Source organism: Trachemys scripta, chromosome 13 (genome assembly GCF_013100865.1).
Source record: "Trachemys scripta elegans isolate TJP31775 chromosome 13, CAS_Tse_1.0, whole genome shotgun sequence".
NCBI lineage: Eukaryota > Metazoa > Chordata > Testudines > Emydidae > Trachemys > Trachemys scripta.
The window spans coordinates 30,745,181-30,762,531 of NC_048310.1; the positions used below are offsets into that span (position 1 = coordinate 30,745,181).

A 17,351-nucleotide genomic window follows, 5' to 3' on the forward strand; every position below is an offset into this window, starting at 1 on the left:
TGGAGCCATGATCGGCTGAACCTGCGGACGCGGCAGGTAAACAAACCGGCCCGGCCCACCAGGGGCTTTCCCTGAACAAGCGGCGGACCGGCTTTGAGAACCACTGCTTTAGATGATCTCCAAGGTTATTTATCTCCATTGCTGAGAGAATGAAAGCACAGAAAATATCTTCCCAAAGACTCTCGAAATGGATTTCCAGTTGTATCCTCCTTTGCTTTGAGTTTATGGAAGCTCTTCCTCCTCAATCTGTCAGAGCTCAAGCTGCCTTGGTGGCTTCCCTGCAAGGAATCCCACTCTCGTAGATCTGTAGAGAGGCTGCTTAGGGTTCCATTCACACATCAACCAGGCACTATGCCTTGATTCAAGCCATGGCAGAGCACTTGTGGTGCAGAGCACTTCCTTGCACCCACCTCCTCAATTAACACTGCTTAGGAGTCACCCCCAGTAAATACCCTTGGGGACCAGCACTCAAAGGAGGGTTACTTACCTTATAGTAACTGAAGTTCTTAGAGATATGTGGTCTCTATGGGTATTTGTAACCTGCCCTCCTTGCCTTATGCTTGGGTCCTCTTGGATTTGCAGTAGAATAGGAACTGGAGAGGCAGTAGGTCTGCACTGCCTTTTATGCCTTCTGCCTTCAGTTGAAAGCACAAGGAGGCGAAGGGCACAGGTGTGGACCAACAACCACTGCTATTGAAAAGTTTCTGGTCCCCCTGAAAAGAGAGTGTATGTGCACCCCCAGTGAATACCCAAAAGGACCACACATCTCCAAGAACTCCAGTTACTAGATCCTCTAAAGGTTAGTTACCTTTATATCTTAATCACAGTAAAATATTTTAGAATGTATTTTGCAGTTGTGGGAGGGATGCAAGATCATCAGAATGTGATATTAATATCTGAGATGTCATGACCTGTCGTGATTTGAAATAAATGATATATGTTGTTGGTATGCTGGGAAATGCCATCTTTCTAGCAATATCCAACAATACTTTGTAGTTCTAATGGTTCTGAGAGATTAGACTCTAAAATTCAGTGGTCCTATGGTCTAGCAATGCTTTCTTGGCTCCAATCCAGGATTAATAATAGCAAATCCTATATTTCAGATTAGAGTAAAAATTATCCATTTACTCTAGATTTTACTTAAGCTGCTGATTGTAGAGAATAGAGTTCCAATGTGGTGGTGGTAGGACAAATCTGTGTCTCACCCAATTTGCTCAAAAAACGAATAGGAAAATTGAGTGATGAGGGAGGAGAGAGAGAGAGAGAGGGTATGTCTACGTAGCACCTGGCCTGTGCCAGCTATCTTGGGCTTGGGCTGTGGGACTGTTTCATTGCTGTGTAGACTTCCACAGGGTCCCAGAGCTTGGGCTCTAGCCCAAGCCCAGAAATTTACACAGCAATGAAACAGTCCTGAGCTCTGCCATCTGAGTGTGTCTATACCACGCAGACTGTAGTTGCTGTGTAGACATACCCAGAGAGCTAAAATGTGTATTTCTAAAGTGCTTTTTACAGTAATAAAATCAGAACTGGTTTTAATCTATTTTTCATTCTAATAAGTATACCCTTGGAAAACATAGATAAAAAGGAATATACTTCATGTGCCTGTTTTTTACCCCCCCTATTTCATACCATCCATTTCATGAGAGTGGGGTTCTAATGTCGGTTTCCTTTCTCTCTCTGGAAGTAATTCAACTAACCAATCATTTCCCTACAAATTCAGTAAAACCTATTTAGTTTTCTACTGAAATCTTGTCTACACTAGGGAACTTATACGTTACAGATATTGGTGTTGGCAACATGTGCAGCTCACTCGTGCTGAAAATGGGTTAACTACAAATGTAGACAGGCTTAAACTAAACTTAGAACAGTTTCAAAAACCATAGTTGAACCTTGCTTATAGCAGGCAGAGGCATATATGTCCATGTACTTTTTGCTGTGCCTAAAACCTAATTGGCAATCTACTGCTGTCTCGTTAGCTATTCTGTCATCTTGCCCCTTGTTGGTAACAATATGTGTTGGCCCATACGACTCCACAGCCAATATGATGAAAACACCTTTGCTCCCAATGACTCTGGTCTTGCTTCTTATGTTATCAGCCTGACGCAATTCAGATTACCTTATTAGTACAGCATGGAGATTAATTTATGCTAAGCCCTTCTCCCTTTGGCTTCCAAGGCATGCCTCCCGAACGCATTTCTGTTGATCCCTCCCCTGAATCCACTTTGAGTCCTTCACCATACTTTCTTTGATACCTGTAATTGTTCCTGAAGTCCTTGGATGCCTCTTTCTTCTACGGGCTTTTCCTGCAGTCCAGAGTTCTCAAACCTTCATGAGGCTTTACAAGAGATCTTGGTGTAACCCCCTCCTTTATCGACTCTCATCCCTAGAGCTGCCACCTCTAGTTCCAGACCAGTCCCTTTTTGCTGGATTTTAATGATCCTTAATTCTCTTCCTTAGGCCTCTGGCCCACCTCCCACACACCATGCCTTCTCGTAGGAAAGCAGTGGTGGACAGGGAGTGGGGGAATCTCTCATGTTCCTTGGGGTATATTTGTTAAAATTATGAAAATTCTAGTGTCCTAAAGAAATGTAGGTTTGATAGAAATATTTTTAAAATGCTTAAAATTATTCAGTACCCATGGAAGTTTCATTACCTCTGCTTATGGATGGCTTTCAGTTCAGTTCCTGGCAGACTGTCGTCGTCTTGGAAAACAGGCACATGTTTGCATGAAATGAAGTGGAACAAGTTTTTCCTGTTCATTTTAAATGGAAAAAGCAGTGTTCTTTGCAAGCTGCTTTTAAATGTAGTACATATTTAATATTTGTTTGGAACATGGGGTAAATAAGTTTGGTTTTAAACTCATTTTGCTTTTCCTTCCCAGTTTATTATGTAGAAAGGCTATGTTATGTGTTCATGAAGGTAGTAATCTGCTGTTTTGTTATCCAAGATTGCTGAAATTCAAATCATTGTGAATTCTGGCTGTGACCATTGGTGTTAAGGAATACAGTAGAACCTCAGAGTTACAAACTGACCAGTCATCCACAATTTCATTTGGAACTGGAAGTACGCAATCTGACAGCAGCAGAAACGGGGAAAAAAGCAAATACAGTACAGTACTGTGTTAAATGTAAACTACTAAAAAATAAAATAAAGGGACAATTAAAAAGATTTGACAAGGTAAGGAAACTTTCTGTGCTTGTTTCATTTAAATTAAGATGGTTAAAAGCATTTTTCTTCTGCATAGTAAAGTTTTCAAAGCTGTATTAAGTCTATGTTCAGTTGTAAAATTTTGAAAGAACAAACGTAATGTTTTGGTCAGAGTTACGAACATTTCAGGGTTACGAACAACCTCCATTTCTAAGGTGTTCATAGCTCTGAGATTCTACTGTATAAGGAAAAGGCTACCATACCTGCCTTTGTTAATTCAAAGGTAGGTTAAGTAGCCTCTTTGTTATATGTGTAGTTAACATAAAAATAGCTTTTCTGGGACAGTTTTTCAACTAAGAATGCTTCTGGCCCATAGACACCCAAATGTTTTGTTCATTTTGTTGAATGTAAGGTTATTCTTGATAAGCATTTATTCATTATAAAGGCTTCAACGTAGGTAGCTTTCATGACAGCTGTGTTCTGTTGGCAGCGGGAATCCACCAAACCCTATATTCTTAACTTTTATTATTCTCTGACACAAGTTGTACAAACACATGTAAGAAGAAACAATGGATATTAACATTCAGGCATGCTTACTGTCCAGTTTTGGGTGAGACTGCCTCAGCTGTATCACACTGTTCTTGGATGTTTTGCAATCCTAAATAACTGATTCACTTTAAAGAATGATTCCATCCTCCAAAACTTTTTTTTTTAAATGCATTATAGTTCTGTTTGTCTGTGTTTTCCGAGTCAGATGGATGTGGTTGTTTTTATAACTAGATCATGCAAACTTAGCCTGAGATCTGAATTTCAAGCTAAGTTTTTTGATTCTCAAAGTGTCATCACCTGCCCTACATTTTTTTCCAATTATGCTGTAATGATTCCTGTGCAATCCAGTTGCCTTCAATGGAATTTTATAGGTGGAAATTGTTAAACAATATTGTTCACAAGGTAGTTCATCAAACAGAATTTAGCTCTCACTCTCAGCTCTGGTGTCCTGCAGCCATACTGTGAGTAAAAAGAAATAAAAACTTATTTTTGTCAGTAAAATCGACAACTGTGACTGAGTGCATTTAAGGTAGCATTTAAGGTACTGCCTGTGTCAGTAGTATCACTTCTACAGGCCTGCCCCAGCTGTTCTTTGCATGCGCGCGCACACAGTTGCAGAGGGGAGATGCTGCGACAAAGTGAGGCAAGCTTTTTCTGGTTCTGCACTGCATGGTGGTACTTATCCTTGCATGCATTGCTACAGCAGCAGAATTTGCTCCCCCATCCGTGTGCAGTTGGAGAGAACAGACAGTAGGGGGCTAACACAAAGGGGAGAACAGAGTAGGTAGTGTAGTTTAGTCCCTTCCATGACTGTGGGCCAGGTCATCACTTAGGGTCTGTATGTGTTGACACTAGGAAGCATAGGCTATGTTTGTTTGGGATGTAGAGTGAAGTAAAGGGGGTAGCGGGATTTGTTCTCTTTAGTTTTGGTGGTGGGGGGGGGTGTTTGTTTTGTTTTTTGGTGGGGGTTCTTCCTTAACAGCCTTAATTAGGGTTACCAGATAGCAACTGTGGGGGGAAAAAGGGACAGGGGGTGGGGGATAATAGGCGCCTATATAAGAAAAAGTCCCCAAAAATGGGGCTGTCCCTTTAAAAACGGGACATCTGGTCACCCTAGCCTTAATAAAGAAATCCCCCTTTACACTCATTACCTATGACCTTTGGGGTAGAAGAGTACAGAAATGAAGGAAAAAGGAATAGGAGGATTTTAGTAACCAGAGAAAATGGGGGAACTCCAGGGGAGAAGAGAGACTAAAGGTCCTGTTGCCTCTCTTATGTGGAGAAGGGGGGGTATTAGGTGAAACCTGGTATAGCCTCAGGGAGAGGGGAACTCTGCTGGTTCTCCCCTCGCTACTGCTCTTAGGGAAGATATTGGAAAACATTGGCTTAATTGATAGAGCACTAGAGTGGGACTCATGAGAGGTGGGTTATATTCCGAGTTTTGCTACTGGCCTGCTTTGAGATCTTGAGCAAGTCACTTGATCGCTGGATACCTCAGTTTCCCTATTTGTAAAATAAGAGAAGTGGGGCTTACCTCCTTTGTTAAAATGCTTTGAGGTCTGCAGATGAAAAATATAAGCTAGTTTGTATTTATGCAGAGGCGGATAAATACCCCCCATGCTACTCTCCCTTTTCCTACCAAGAAGCCCAATAACACAGGTGCACACAAGAAAGCCTGTTCAGGGATGGGTACCCTTTTTATGCCCAAAATTTAGATATTAAGTTCCATTATGCTGTGATTCACCAGAATATATACATAACATGCCCAGCAGCTGACTATGTACAAATCCTTAGGACTCTTGTGGAGTTTTCCCAATAATCCTGACAATATTTTAAAAATACTAGTAGCTATGGTCAATGTTGTTTTAAATAACATGCTTTCCTCCCTTCCTCTCTCCCACTAAAAAACCCCTTTTGTATTAAATCAGTGATGGATAAAACACCAAGGGTCGTGAGAAATCATCCAGATTGGTGGAGAACCGACAACTTGCCCTGTAAACCTCTCAAATTAGTAATTTCTTACCCATCTACGTGGGCCTCAACTCTCTACCCAATCCTGTTTGGGGGGGGGGGACAAAGGTGTGTGTCCCTGGTGTGTTGCTATTTGCCTCCCATATGAGTGGAAGCCAGTGGCAGGCCAGTTTTCCTCTCTTCTTATTAGCCTTTCTCTTCCCTTCCTTTCTCAAGTTCCCTACTCTACACTTGGCATGTCTTCCAGTGGCTGTGCTGAAGTGGTTCTTTGTGAGTGGGTGGGTTGGATGATAGTGAATCTGGCTGCGTTCTTCTATTCCATGATCACCCTAAAGCTAAGCGCCCAAAACAGGGAGTGAGAACACTAGCAGGTGGAACAATGAAGAATGGGAGAAAAGGCCAGCTCTGTTAACCACAGCAGTGGTAGCCAAAAGCATAAATGACAGGGAACTGTCCCAGTAGCGAAGCTGGAGACCTGGGAGAAGGGGGGGTGGGGGAGGGTTTCTTTTCTGCTTAATATGGGGCTGTTTCCAAGTAGGATTGTATCCATTCAATACTTGTTCTTGCAGCCTGTCCTTTTAAAATGATTTAGAAATTAATCAGCTCTTTCAGTGACTGGGGGACTGTCGTCTTTGCTCTTCCTTCCTTCCTTCATTGGTAAAGCAGAGTGTCCTTTATTCATTTCACTTTGCATTCTATTGGAAATCTGAATTCTTTGTTTTGGGTCATAGTTGTAAGAATTTATAATTGGCTAACGTTTAGGGTGTTGTTAGTGTTCCAGGCTTGGAGGCAAACAGAGGCACGATGTTCTGTTTGGGTCTTTGTTTTTCTTCTTGATCTCTGTGGTTCTGGAAGTAGGTGCTAATGCTCAGCTTCATTCATTTGGACTCAAACGCTTAAAGGTAACAGAGCTTGTTCCTTTCCACACTGGCCTTCTGAATTAATCTTTGTCTTTAGGGAAACAAGGTAGGTGAGGTAAAATCTTTTATGGGACCAACTTCTGTTGGTGAAAGAGACAAGCTGTTGAGCTTACACAGAGTTCTTCCTCAGGCTTTGGAACTTGCACCTAGCTCCTCTTCTTCAGGTCAGACCTGGGAAAGAGCCCTGTGTAATCTCGATAGCTTGTCTCTTTCACCAACAGAAGTTGGTCCAAGAAAAGTTGTTACCTCACCCACCTTGTGTTTCTTATATCCTGGGAGTAACATGACTACAACAACTCAGCCTTTACAGGCAGACTTCTTTTGTTTGAGGTTGGTAGGAAATATTACTTTATAGAAGTCTTAGGGGCCTAACTTAGGCCCTTGTATTGCAAAGACATGCATGTACTTCACTTTAAGCACTAAGTAGTCCCATTGAGTTTATACAATTAAAGTTAGGTATCTCAATAATTTTTTTGCAGGATTAGGACCCTAGAATGTTGACACTGGAAGCAGTAGTAGCTGGAACTGACACATTTAGAACTGTGTACTACCACTGCAGTATTATAAATTAATTTTTGTAATTTGCCCAGACTCTTTAAACAAGCTCTGAAGAAATACAAATATTAACCACACATGGAACTCTCATTAGCAACGAATAAAGGTCGTGTATAGTCCCAGGTCTGAACATGTGGGTACAAGACTTTCTGAAATAGAAGATGGCCAACACATAAGTGTTTTTGGAAGGGCACAATTTAATTACAAAAGAGCTATCATAGTATGCAGGCTGAATTTGCACATAGAAAAGGCAGTATCAGTACTTCTCCGCAATAATTTAATATCCGAACAATATGGTGATATCTTTTATTGCTTCATTTTTTTTAATTAGTCAGCTATTGAAATATTACAATAAAACTAAATTGCACTTGTCATAAGTGACCAAAGGACACTGTGCAATTTATTACCAATGTTTTTTTTGTGTGTGTTCACACTAATATACAAAATTTAGTAAATTTCCATGGGTCTCTAAGTCATTGGTGCAATGACTTTTATCTAAATATATATTCCCTTAAGACAATCTACTTTTGGAACTGTAACTGTAAAGTCCCCTGAATCATATCACTTGTAATACTAATACTTGGGAATATTTAAAAAAAAAAAATAGAAAAAGCCACACTTCGTTACCTATTTTGGTTGACTCCACAGATTTTTAGTCTCTTCAACGGTACTAGATTATAAAGAGATGAAGATTATTCTGGTGATTGTAATGTAAAAAAATGTTTTGGTACATTCTCATGCATTCTCATGCATAAAATTCCCTAGTAGTATCTTCTCAAAGATGTACATACTTCCACTACTGTTGGAAGGAATTATATAAAATATTGAGAAGCAAATATGTAACACCATAGTCTCCTTTCCTTTAGAGTGAATAGGATCATAATAAGGTTGTTATTTGGACATGTTAATCCATAAGTGAAGATTCATTTTGGGTATTTAGTATGGGGAGGTTTACACAATGAAGCCATTGACACACAGTTCCCTAGGTCAGTAGCCAGAAGACTCATTACCAGCACTTGAAGTGCATGTAGGTTGTTGGTTAGTCAGGAGATGGATATATGAAGTCTTGAATTTACGCACATGCAGACTTTGGAATTACACCGCACTGAGGCTATGTCTACCCTTATTTTGGTATAACTCATTCACACCCTGAATGACATAAGTGTGGTGTGGACAGCGCTATCTGGCAGGAGAGCTACCATCACTCATCGGGGGTGGATTATTTAAGTTGACAGCAGAGCTTTCTAGTTGGCTTTGAGCAGCTACAGGAGAGAGATTGAGCAGCACAGCTGCAGCGATGCAGCTTTGTCGCTTAAGCTCTCTAGTGTAGCAACAGCCTTAGATAGTGCAAGTCCTGCCTGTCCCTAAATTACATGGAAGAGGCTTTTATAATAGAATTAGTGTGGTTCTGTTTCTGGAGCAGGTAGGGCAGAATTTGGGGATCAAGTTCCGGGAAATGCACACTCACTGTGGTAAACCCACCTCATTATGGGGCTGTGTCTGTGTTGCTGTGCAGTGTAGGTTTGGGTAGGGGATTCATTGCTACATAATTCCACTAGCTGCTGTTCTCCACATAGTGGGGACACAAACAGTGTGGAGACTATTCAAGCTATGAATTTGGAGTAGTGACCATTGAACATTTCCTTTTCCATAGTAGGGGAAAATTCCTCCATCCCCAAGCCCAGATGAACTCCCCAGTTCAGACTGTGTGCTGGGGCTAGGATTTGGGCCTTAGAGCAGTTCTTACTGTTCTTGTTTCAGGATGCCTTCCAGTTACTTCTGGGGAATTCTGCACAGTGCAGAATTTGTGCAGAATTAATGTTCTGTGCAGAATTTCATGTTTCCCTGCAGAATTGGGTTTGCACAGGTACTGGTGGCCTTTAGGGACTGCTGGACTTTGCAGAGCCTAGCTCTCCAGCTCGCAGTGAGTGGAGCACCCAGCAAATGGTTATAATACAAAACAAAATAATAAAATTCTTTACCTGGGTCTACGCTTACTAATAATTATCTTTCCTATCTAATAAAGTAGGTTTCTTCCTCCTAATTCCCACCCCCACCCCTAAGTTCAGTCTGTTCTAGACTTGGCTGGCTTCACGGCAACCAAGATCCCATTTTTCTTGAGAGGACATTGCTCTTTGAGGTGTCTCCTCCAGTGAAAGGATACAGAGGGTCTTTCTCCTTCTGTTATATTGAAATAGTCATAGGGGTTTGCCCTATCTATGGAAAGAAATCATTCTTGTATTCTTTTTTTTTTTTTTTTTTTTTTAATCTTCAAGAGTTTTGGATTGTTTGGTGGTTTTCCATTGAAAGATTTGGGATTGAGCAAGGCTCAACAATTGAGCCTTGCATTGCATCCCCAGCTAGACAGGACAGTATGAGAACTCTCTCCTGCCTGAATGGGTCATCACTGATGTATACTATCCCTGATGATCAATTTTTACCCAAGTCCATAAAGCATAGGTTCAATATAAATACATTATTGTACATACATCTCCCAGTGATTGAGTCTCGACAAATTATGAGCTTTCTGTAGAGGTCTTACACGTTACTCTTTATGGATAAACATCTTTCCAGATGTGTTTGATGTGGTGAGTCCAGTTGAGAGCTGTTTGCAAACAATGAGGGGGAACTCTTTCCTTAGGAATTGCTGTGTCATAGAGAAAAACAAACAAAAAAATACCCACAGATATCTACCACTAATGTGGTCAAGGGGGCAGTGCCTTGATGAGGCTCGCTGCCAACACAGTGCTGCTAGCTACTTGGAAGGAAGAGATTTGTTTCAGTTCTGGTCCCTGGACTGTACTCAGGGAGTTGGTTGCTTTTGTGTTAGTTTGGTATCTTGTAAGATGTTTAATGTGGTGAGTTTGTCCTGAGTTGAGAGCTGTTCGTAAACAACAAGGGAGAGCTCTTTGCCTGGGAGTCTGGTGTCATAAATGTAATTTGTCATAATTAACGTAAAGTCTAGTAGCTTGGGGACAGCATGCCAGAGCTTCTTGGCCACTTCAGAGGGCTGATGTTCACTGCCTCTCTCCTGAAGGCTCTGAGATGGGTCATAGGGAAGGAAGTCTTCACTCCACCCTCAACTGTATTTGTTTGTTCTGCCCTGTGAATAGTTACACTTGCGGTGCCTGCTGCTACTAATGGCTTTCCCAAGCAGCTGCAGCAGTATGAAATTGTCATGATTCTTGACAATTTCATTGCTGTCCACAGGATCTTGAATAGCAGCAGGGGAACTGACTAAAGCCTTGTTAATTTCACACTGCTGCTGCTTGGCAAAGCTATTAGCACCAGCAGATAACCTGGAGCTGTCTTTTTGCAGACTCAAGAAGACAAGGCAGCTTCAGTTTATATTCAGTTAAATTTGGAAGATTATTTTTGCAACTTTAAGAGCTGGAAAGGTATTTTTCAAATAAAACATAAGTTCTAAATACATCCCCTCTCCCTTGCACATTTGCTAGAGAAATCTTTCTTTCTGACCATTGGAAAGTAAAGGAGTAGCATTTTAAGCCTTGGACAAAGGGATATCCCCATCTAGAGTGCTATCATCAGCCACAAAAAGTAGTTACAAACCAAAAATTTACTACAAAGCCTTATAAGCGCCGGATAATTTTTTCAAGTTCTGTGTATTATGTTCATTGAATTAAAAGTAGTTAAAAGCTGCAATATTGAAATTACAGAAAATTAAATGGCTAATTGGATGAATACATAAAAATGTAACTAGTTTTGCTTTTGAGTTTGTTTTATTTATATTTTCTTTTATTTTTAAATTTGGTTGCAAAGTTCATGCAAACTTTTTTTTTATTTTGGGGAGCGAGGGTGTGTGTTTGTGGTGTTATCACTGCCACCCCTAGGTCCCCTCTTGCCCCCGACAATATATTTCAGTATTCATCTTTTTTGGTTTTGGTGTCCATCAGAGTGATGACTCTCTCTCAATGCAGACTTATATTCTGGTTTATTGTGACCTTTATTTAGATAAGGAGAACGGACTGGTGTTTTCCTTCATTCTCATAATGCCTGTTCCAGATTGGCCAGAGATGTTGCACTAGAACAGTAAAGTGTACCTCCTGTTCCCTAGCTACTACGCTTGCTGCTTGTGTAGTGTTCTCTACAAGCCTGGGATGCAAGAAACACTCCCTGATAAAATACACGTTGAACTGCCATCAACGTCAGTAGCCAACTTCGTTGGATCAGATCCTAAAATTTTACTGAAAACCCAGTAGCAAGAATGTTGTGCCAAGACCATTAAAAATAGTCTGAAAAACATATTTGGTACAATGTGTTTTACCTAATTTGTAAAATAACATACCTTTATTAATGTTAAATTCAATGTAATTTGTATTACTGTATTTATTACAACTATAATGCACAAGCACTTTGTAATTTTATTTATTTAAAACCGCCAAATAATTTAAGACTCAAGGGAAGGTATTAGATTTAAACAACAAGCACACAGAGACATTTTATTTAAATCAAAATAATATTGTTGACAAAAGCAGTAACTTACTTATGTCTATACCACTTGTATTCTCAACAGATAGGGAAGTTAATTCTGAAGTAAATAACCTATTTGTGAATTAAAGTATACTATTAATAAAATTGAAGGCCTAAGCAATGTAAACTCTTAAAAGTTCAGTCATTGTAGCATCATGGGGGCTTTTCATTTAAATGTTCACTATAAAGTGTGATTGTCATTTACTGTTTTCATGATAAATAGTGTTTGGAAAAATGACAACCCTGCCTGATATGATTTTGTGTTTGGGTTTTTTTTTTTTTTTTATTGTGAAAAGAACAGAATCGCCAGGGGACAGGGAGTAATTATCATGTTCTATATTTTAAATAACCTTTACAAAAATCAGTGTACCTGCTCACCTAGTTGGATGGAAATGAGGCTAACCTATTAGAAAGATACAAGATACCTTAGTGTGGCATTTTAATTTTGAATGCTAAAATCAAAATGTAAAATATTCCATCTATGTTAAACAAAATTATAAACCTTTGAGTAAATAGGAGCTCATTACAGCCATCTAACTGAAGGCTCTCCAGCTCAAAATATTCTTTATTTCTCCATGGGGCAAAAAGAAACAGCAGCAAGAAAAGGAATGCTTCCATTTTGTGTTGTAGTGATCTGTTCTGTATGAAATCTCTGTAGTAAAATACTCTCAATGTCTAAAATAAGTGCACAGTCTACTTTGCCTATGTTTTATCCTCTGGGCTAAATTTGTTACAACGTCTTGATATTGAGCTCTGTAAAATATTTTGTTCTCCAGACTTATTTAAGATTTTGGTTATTACAAATAAAGTTGACAGAAATGTAAATTTGCAGCAGTGGCTAGAGAACATTACTACGGGTGAGAACATTACTTGGAAGTGATAGTTTACAAGATTTGTTTCTACCTATGTAAAATACAATCTTTTCATTACTGTAAGAGGTGGAAGAGTAAGAGTTAACTACTGTACCACATGTAGGGAAGAGCAGTCCATTGGGGGTTAAATTGCAGAGTCTAATGGAATAATAACTGGTAGCACCATCTGCTGGCCTACTTCCGCAGAAGGAGTCAGTATTTTTAACGACATCTCTAATATTCATGCTGATGCATTTTGATGCTTTGTGCATTCATTTCTTTCTGTGCTTTGTTGGAATCTGGCTATCTGCTTACAGCTGTTGTTGAAATTCTGCTCTTTAGGGGAGATGGCAGTCTTTGTCATACCTGAGTAGGATGAACAGTGGATGTATACTTCTCAAGGAAGAAATATGTTGATAAATCACAATGTGTATTTGTGGAGGGTTGTGCATATCTTGGCTGCAGCTTGCTAAATAGGCCATTTAGCAATCTTCTTTCAATGCTTTTTTCTTGAGCCCTGCCTGGGGTGGTGAAAAAGCAGAGGGCAAGCCTTTGTCTGACGCCAAAAATGTCTTCAGTGAAGAGGCCAAGAGGAAGGGTAAGTGAAAGCCTGAATGAGTGGGAGGAGGAGGGGTTCTTTGGGCTAAAAGGCTAATGGGATTGAATAACCTTCCTTATTACTGGCTGCTGCTGCGGGAGTCGTGCTGCATCGCCATCTTGAGCTTGTTGCTGTTTTCTCGGGTCTTGGTTATTTGTTATAGTCTGTAGGCCTTAAGGTGGCATTTAGTGAGCGATCCTAAACCCTGTGTCCTTCTCAGTGCTGCAGCACTGCTATTAAGCCTTTGATGAGGCACGTATAGAAAAATTATTCAGTGGAGCGCACTGGATTTGGCCTGAAAATGTGTTTGGAAATTCCTGGTGTCTTTTCCCCATGCTGTAGTGAGAGGCACATTTACGGGTGAGAACATAACAGAACTGTTATCTGCTATTTTTTGTCTGTTTGAATAGGAAATTCTTTACATTCCTTAAGGTTAAACAACATGCCTTCTAGTTGATTTCAAATAGACTGCTAATTTGAATGTAGAATTCCTAGTTCTAGCATAAACAATTCTGTATAGATATAACAGTGACAAAGGGGGAAAAAAGTGAAAGTTAACTCCTTCAAGTAACAGTATAACATGTAATTTTAAATAAATTAAATATATGCTTCCTAAATACTTTACTGATGTAGAAAACTACATAGTCTGTGTTTGTTCTTTTTTAAAGCCTTGATTTGGTCAAATATCTGTTCTTGTTGGTCGTAAAATAGTGCTGTTGATTTTATATTTAACTGTAGGATAATTATTCCTGTTTTGATACTACTTTCAGAGGTATATTGTTGCTATACTTTTATTAGTTCCCTACTCTTTCAAGTTTTGTGAAGCAAATAGCTAGGGAAAATCTCTTCTAAATCCATAAAACATTTTCAAAGGCTAAGAACTGGCGCATCTAATTACAGAGGTTGGTAAAGAAGGCTGTGAGAACTTTAGAAAATCTGTTTTCTCGTTGATTTTCTGTACGTAGAACCAGTTTAAATGTAACAATTGGTGTACTTTATTCTGGAACCCACGCTATAGTGGAGTAATATGCAATCATTTTCCTTGTTTATTGCATTTATATGTATTCTTGACTTTGCTGTAGAACTCAGTGAGCAATATTTGCAAATTTATTTTGAAATATATTTATTTTCTTAAAATAATGTTTTTATTCTTCCAGCCTCCCTCCTCCAAGAAGACTGATGTTTCAGGGACATATACTAAATTGCAGAATACCCAGGTGAGGGCAATGTCTGAAAAGAAACAGAAGAAAAAAGTGGAATCGGAAAGTAAGCAGGAGAAGGCTAATCGTATAATATCGGAGGCAATCGCAAAAGCAAAAGAGAGAGGGGAGAGAAACATTCCACGAGTAATGAGCCCTGAAAACTTCCCCAGTGTTTCGGCTGAAGGAAAAGAGGAAAAGAAAGGTAGAAAAATGAAATCCAAACCAAAGGACAAGGAGAGCAAAAAAACTAAAACTGGTTCCTCATCCAAAATTAAAGACAAAACAAAAATTGGGTGAGTAGACTAAAATTTCCTTTTAACTCCCTTCAGATTGCAAATATTTGACTGGAACAGAAACTGCTTATTAATCATAGATATTCATCCTCTAAATATCTTGAACCCATCTGTTTTTGTTTATTAAGTTGCCTTTTGGTTAGAGTTTTAAAATTTTTATTTGATGTCAATGTTATATCAATGTTATTTTTTATCAGTCTCCGTATTTCTTTTGAGATGAGCCATGATACTATATAAAGAGAAACTGGACATCTAATTAGCATATTAGCAAACGAACATTAATGCAGATGCCTGAGAAACTGTGGTGTAGACAAGAAGAGTCCACAACAGAACAGAGAATTTGCGATCACATTTTGATTTTTTTGTTTTTTTTTAAATTACTATGTCTTCTGCATCCATGCAAACTTGTTCTGTCATCCCTTGAAATTTTGCAAGTTTAGCAGGGACACAATATGTGTCAATACTTTGATGGGAAAACTGCACAGGACATTTAAGGTGATGTAGAAAGTGCTGCTAGGGCTTCGGTAGGTGGCACTCTTCCCTCTGATTTACTATTGACCCAGTTCTCCATTGTGGTCTTAAAAGACAATGTATAATTTGAGGTATTAACTTTCAAACAAAGCTTAAAACAGAAGTCATGACCATTTGTGTGTTTTTTCCCAAAAATATGCTCTTTTTTTGTAAGAATAGTGAAATTAAATCAACGTCTTTATCTGTGCTTGAATTTGGTATTATATACTCAGATGATAGATATGGAAATGTCTTTTTTAGGTCATACAGTTAATCTCCCTGAAAATGTAAAATTAATCCCTGTTGTTCATTTTCTAGAATTTTGTGCCATCTAGTTCTTAAATGTTCCACTTACCTTGAGAGGCTATTCCACAACATAATGAATAACGTTCTGATGAAACTTTTCCTGATTTTTTTTTTCAACCTAAATTTTCTTGGGCTTAATCTCTTCCCCGAATTTCTTGGTGAACCGCACTGAATAATTCACTTTCTTTTTTTATGCCAACTATTACCCTGGTCTCTTTCGGCATCATTGCTTTCCAGGTTTCTCCCATCTCTTTAACTTGTGTATTGAATCATTTTTTCAGGCTGTATGAACTCACAGCTTTCCAAGTTGAATCACATTCTGTTGTGTTTTGCCCTTATTTTTAATCTCTTGGTAACTTTTTGTAGTTCTCTTTTCACTAGTATTAGCAACTCCTTCCAGTTTAATATTATCAGTGAATATTATTAGCATGCTTTTTAATTAATGACCCAAAAGGGGGAGTAATGAATTTAATAAGACCTTATCTGAAACTAATCCGTATGGTATACCACACTAGACTTCTCCCCTTCTTATTGTATAAATCAAAATAAATAAATAAGTTGTCATTACCTCTTGTTTACAGTTCTTCAGTCAGTTTTCAATTCACGTAACATTGTTCTATCCATGACAATATGGATTCATTTTCAAGTAAGAGTTCACGACAGGTAAAATCCAAATATACAGTAGTGTAGTACTCAAAAATATAATACATTTAATTTGGTCATTTTGGGCCCAATTCAAAGTATATTGAAGTCATTAGACTCCCATTTACTCCAGTAGGTTTTTAGTAATTTGGCATTTAAAAACGAAAAAGCAATTTGTCTAACTATGCTTTACAGTTTAGAAACTTTCTCTTTATCATTAAGGAATCTGGTGGCCTCAGCATGTTTATTAATTGCAGCCACAAATAGTTTAATTATTTTATGGAGCTAGTTAGTTTCCTATATTATTCTGTTGTGTAGCATTACTGTGTGCTGTTAAAGACCTGTGTTGTACTCCAGAGATGGCTGTGTTTCACTGGTGAATTGAGTGATCTCTGTATAATTTGCTTGTGGAGCACTTTGTGATCCTTCTGGGTGAAAGGAGTTATACAAATGAAAGTTGCTGTTATATGAAGACTAACTTAATGTGAACAAAGTAAAAACATTCAGAATTAAAACTGAAACTGTATCCAGGGTTTATCTCGTTAAAATTTCAGCCTTTTTTATTTTATTTATTTATGTATTTATTTTTTTGTGGTCTTTAGTTTGAGCAGTTTCTCATACTTCTGTTGTTCCCAGCTGGCTTTTGATATTTGGCAGTGGGGTAGACTTCAGGCTACTGAAGTGTCATTTCTTTATCTCATGAATTCCATGTTGATTTTGCTGAGCTATAAATTGTTAAAACTCATCATTCTTCGAGTAGTGTCCCTATGGATGTTGCACTGTAAGTGCGCTGATCAGAGAATTTTGGTAGCAGAGCATGTGCTGGACGAATAGACACGATCTCCCCTTGTTTCCTGGCACAAGGCTAACTAGTGAGTGCAGGCTAACCCCCCTCAGTTCCTTCCTGACCACCGGGAAGAGCCAGGTTGTCCTCCCTTTGCACAGAAGCACTAAAGTTACGGAGCTGGTGTGTTTCCCACAAGATCACACTATCAACAGCCTACCTTCCCAGAGTTCAAAACTTGGTAGTTGACAGTCTCAGTTGCAAGTTCCCTTGTGACCATGAATGGGAGATAAACCTAGTAGTGCTTTACGATCCATTCATGCAGTGGGGGCCACTTACCTGAACAAGAAATGTCCATGCTACTGCTTTAGAGCAGGGATAGGACAGCACTCTCTGGGCGACAGCCTCCTTTTTCCGTGGCAGAAGAACTTCTCTGTGCCTTTCCCCTGCTTCTCCTTCTGTCTAAAGTCTTTTTAATAATAAAAAGAGAAGGCACTCATGTCATACTGATTGCTCCCACCTGGCCGAGACA

General features: G+C 39.1%; 1 protein-coding gene across 16 annotated transcripts in view; it reads left to right on the forward strand.

The window, feature by feature from the left end:
- Positions 1 to 17,351, forward strand: part of CHD9 (chromodomain helicase DNA binding protein 9) — a 183,503-nt gene that overhangs the window by 49,260 nt on the left and 116,892 nt on the right. For 13 of the 16 annotated variants that reach the window (XM_034788420.1, XM_034788421.1, XM_034788426.1 and 10 more), the window contains one exon: positions 14,240 to 14,577. In XM_034788420.1, coding sequence (XP_034644311.1) covers positions 14,240 to 14,577 — 338 coding nt within the window. Of the gene's footprint in view, positions 1 to 12,702; positions 13,083 to 13,199; positions 13,443 to 14,239; positions 14,578 to 17,351 lie in introns of those variants that run through there. The other 3 variants (XM_034788429.1, XM_034788431.1, XM_034788432.1) reach the window with 3 other exon arrangements.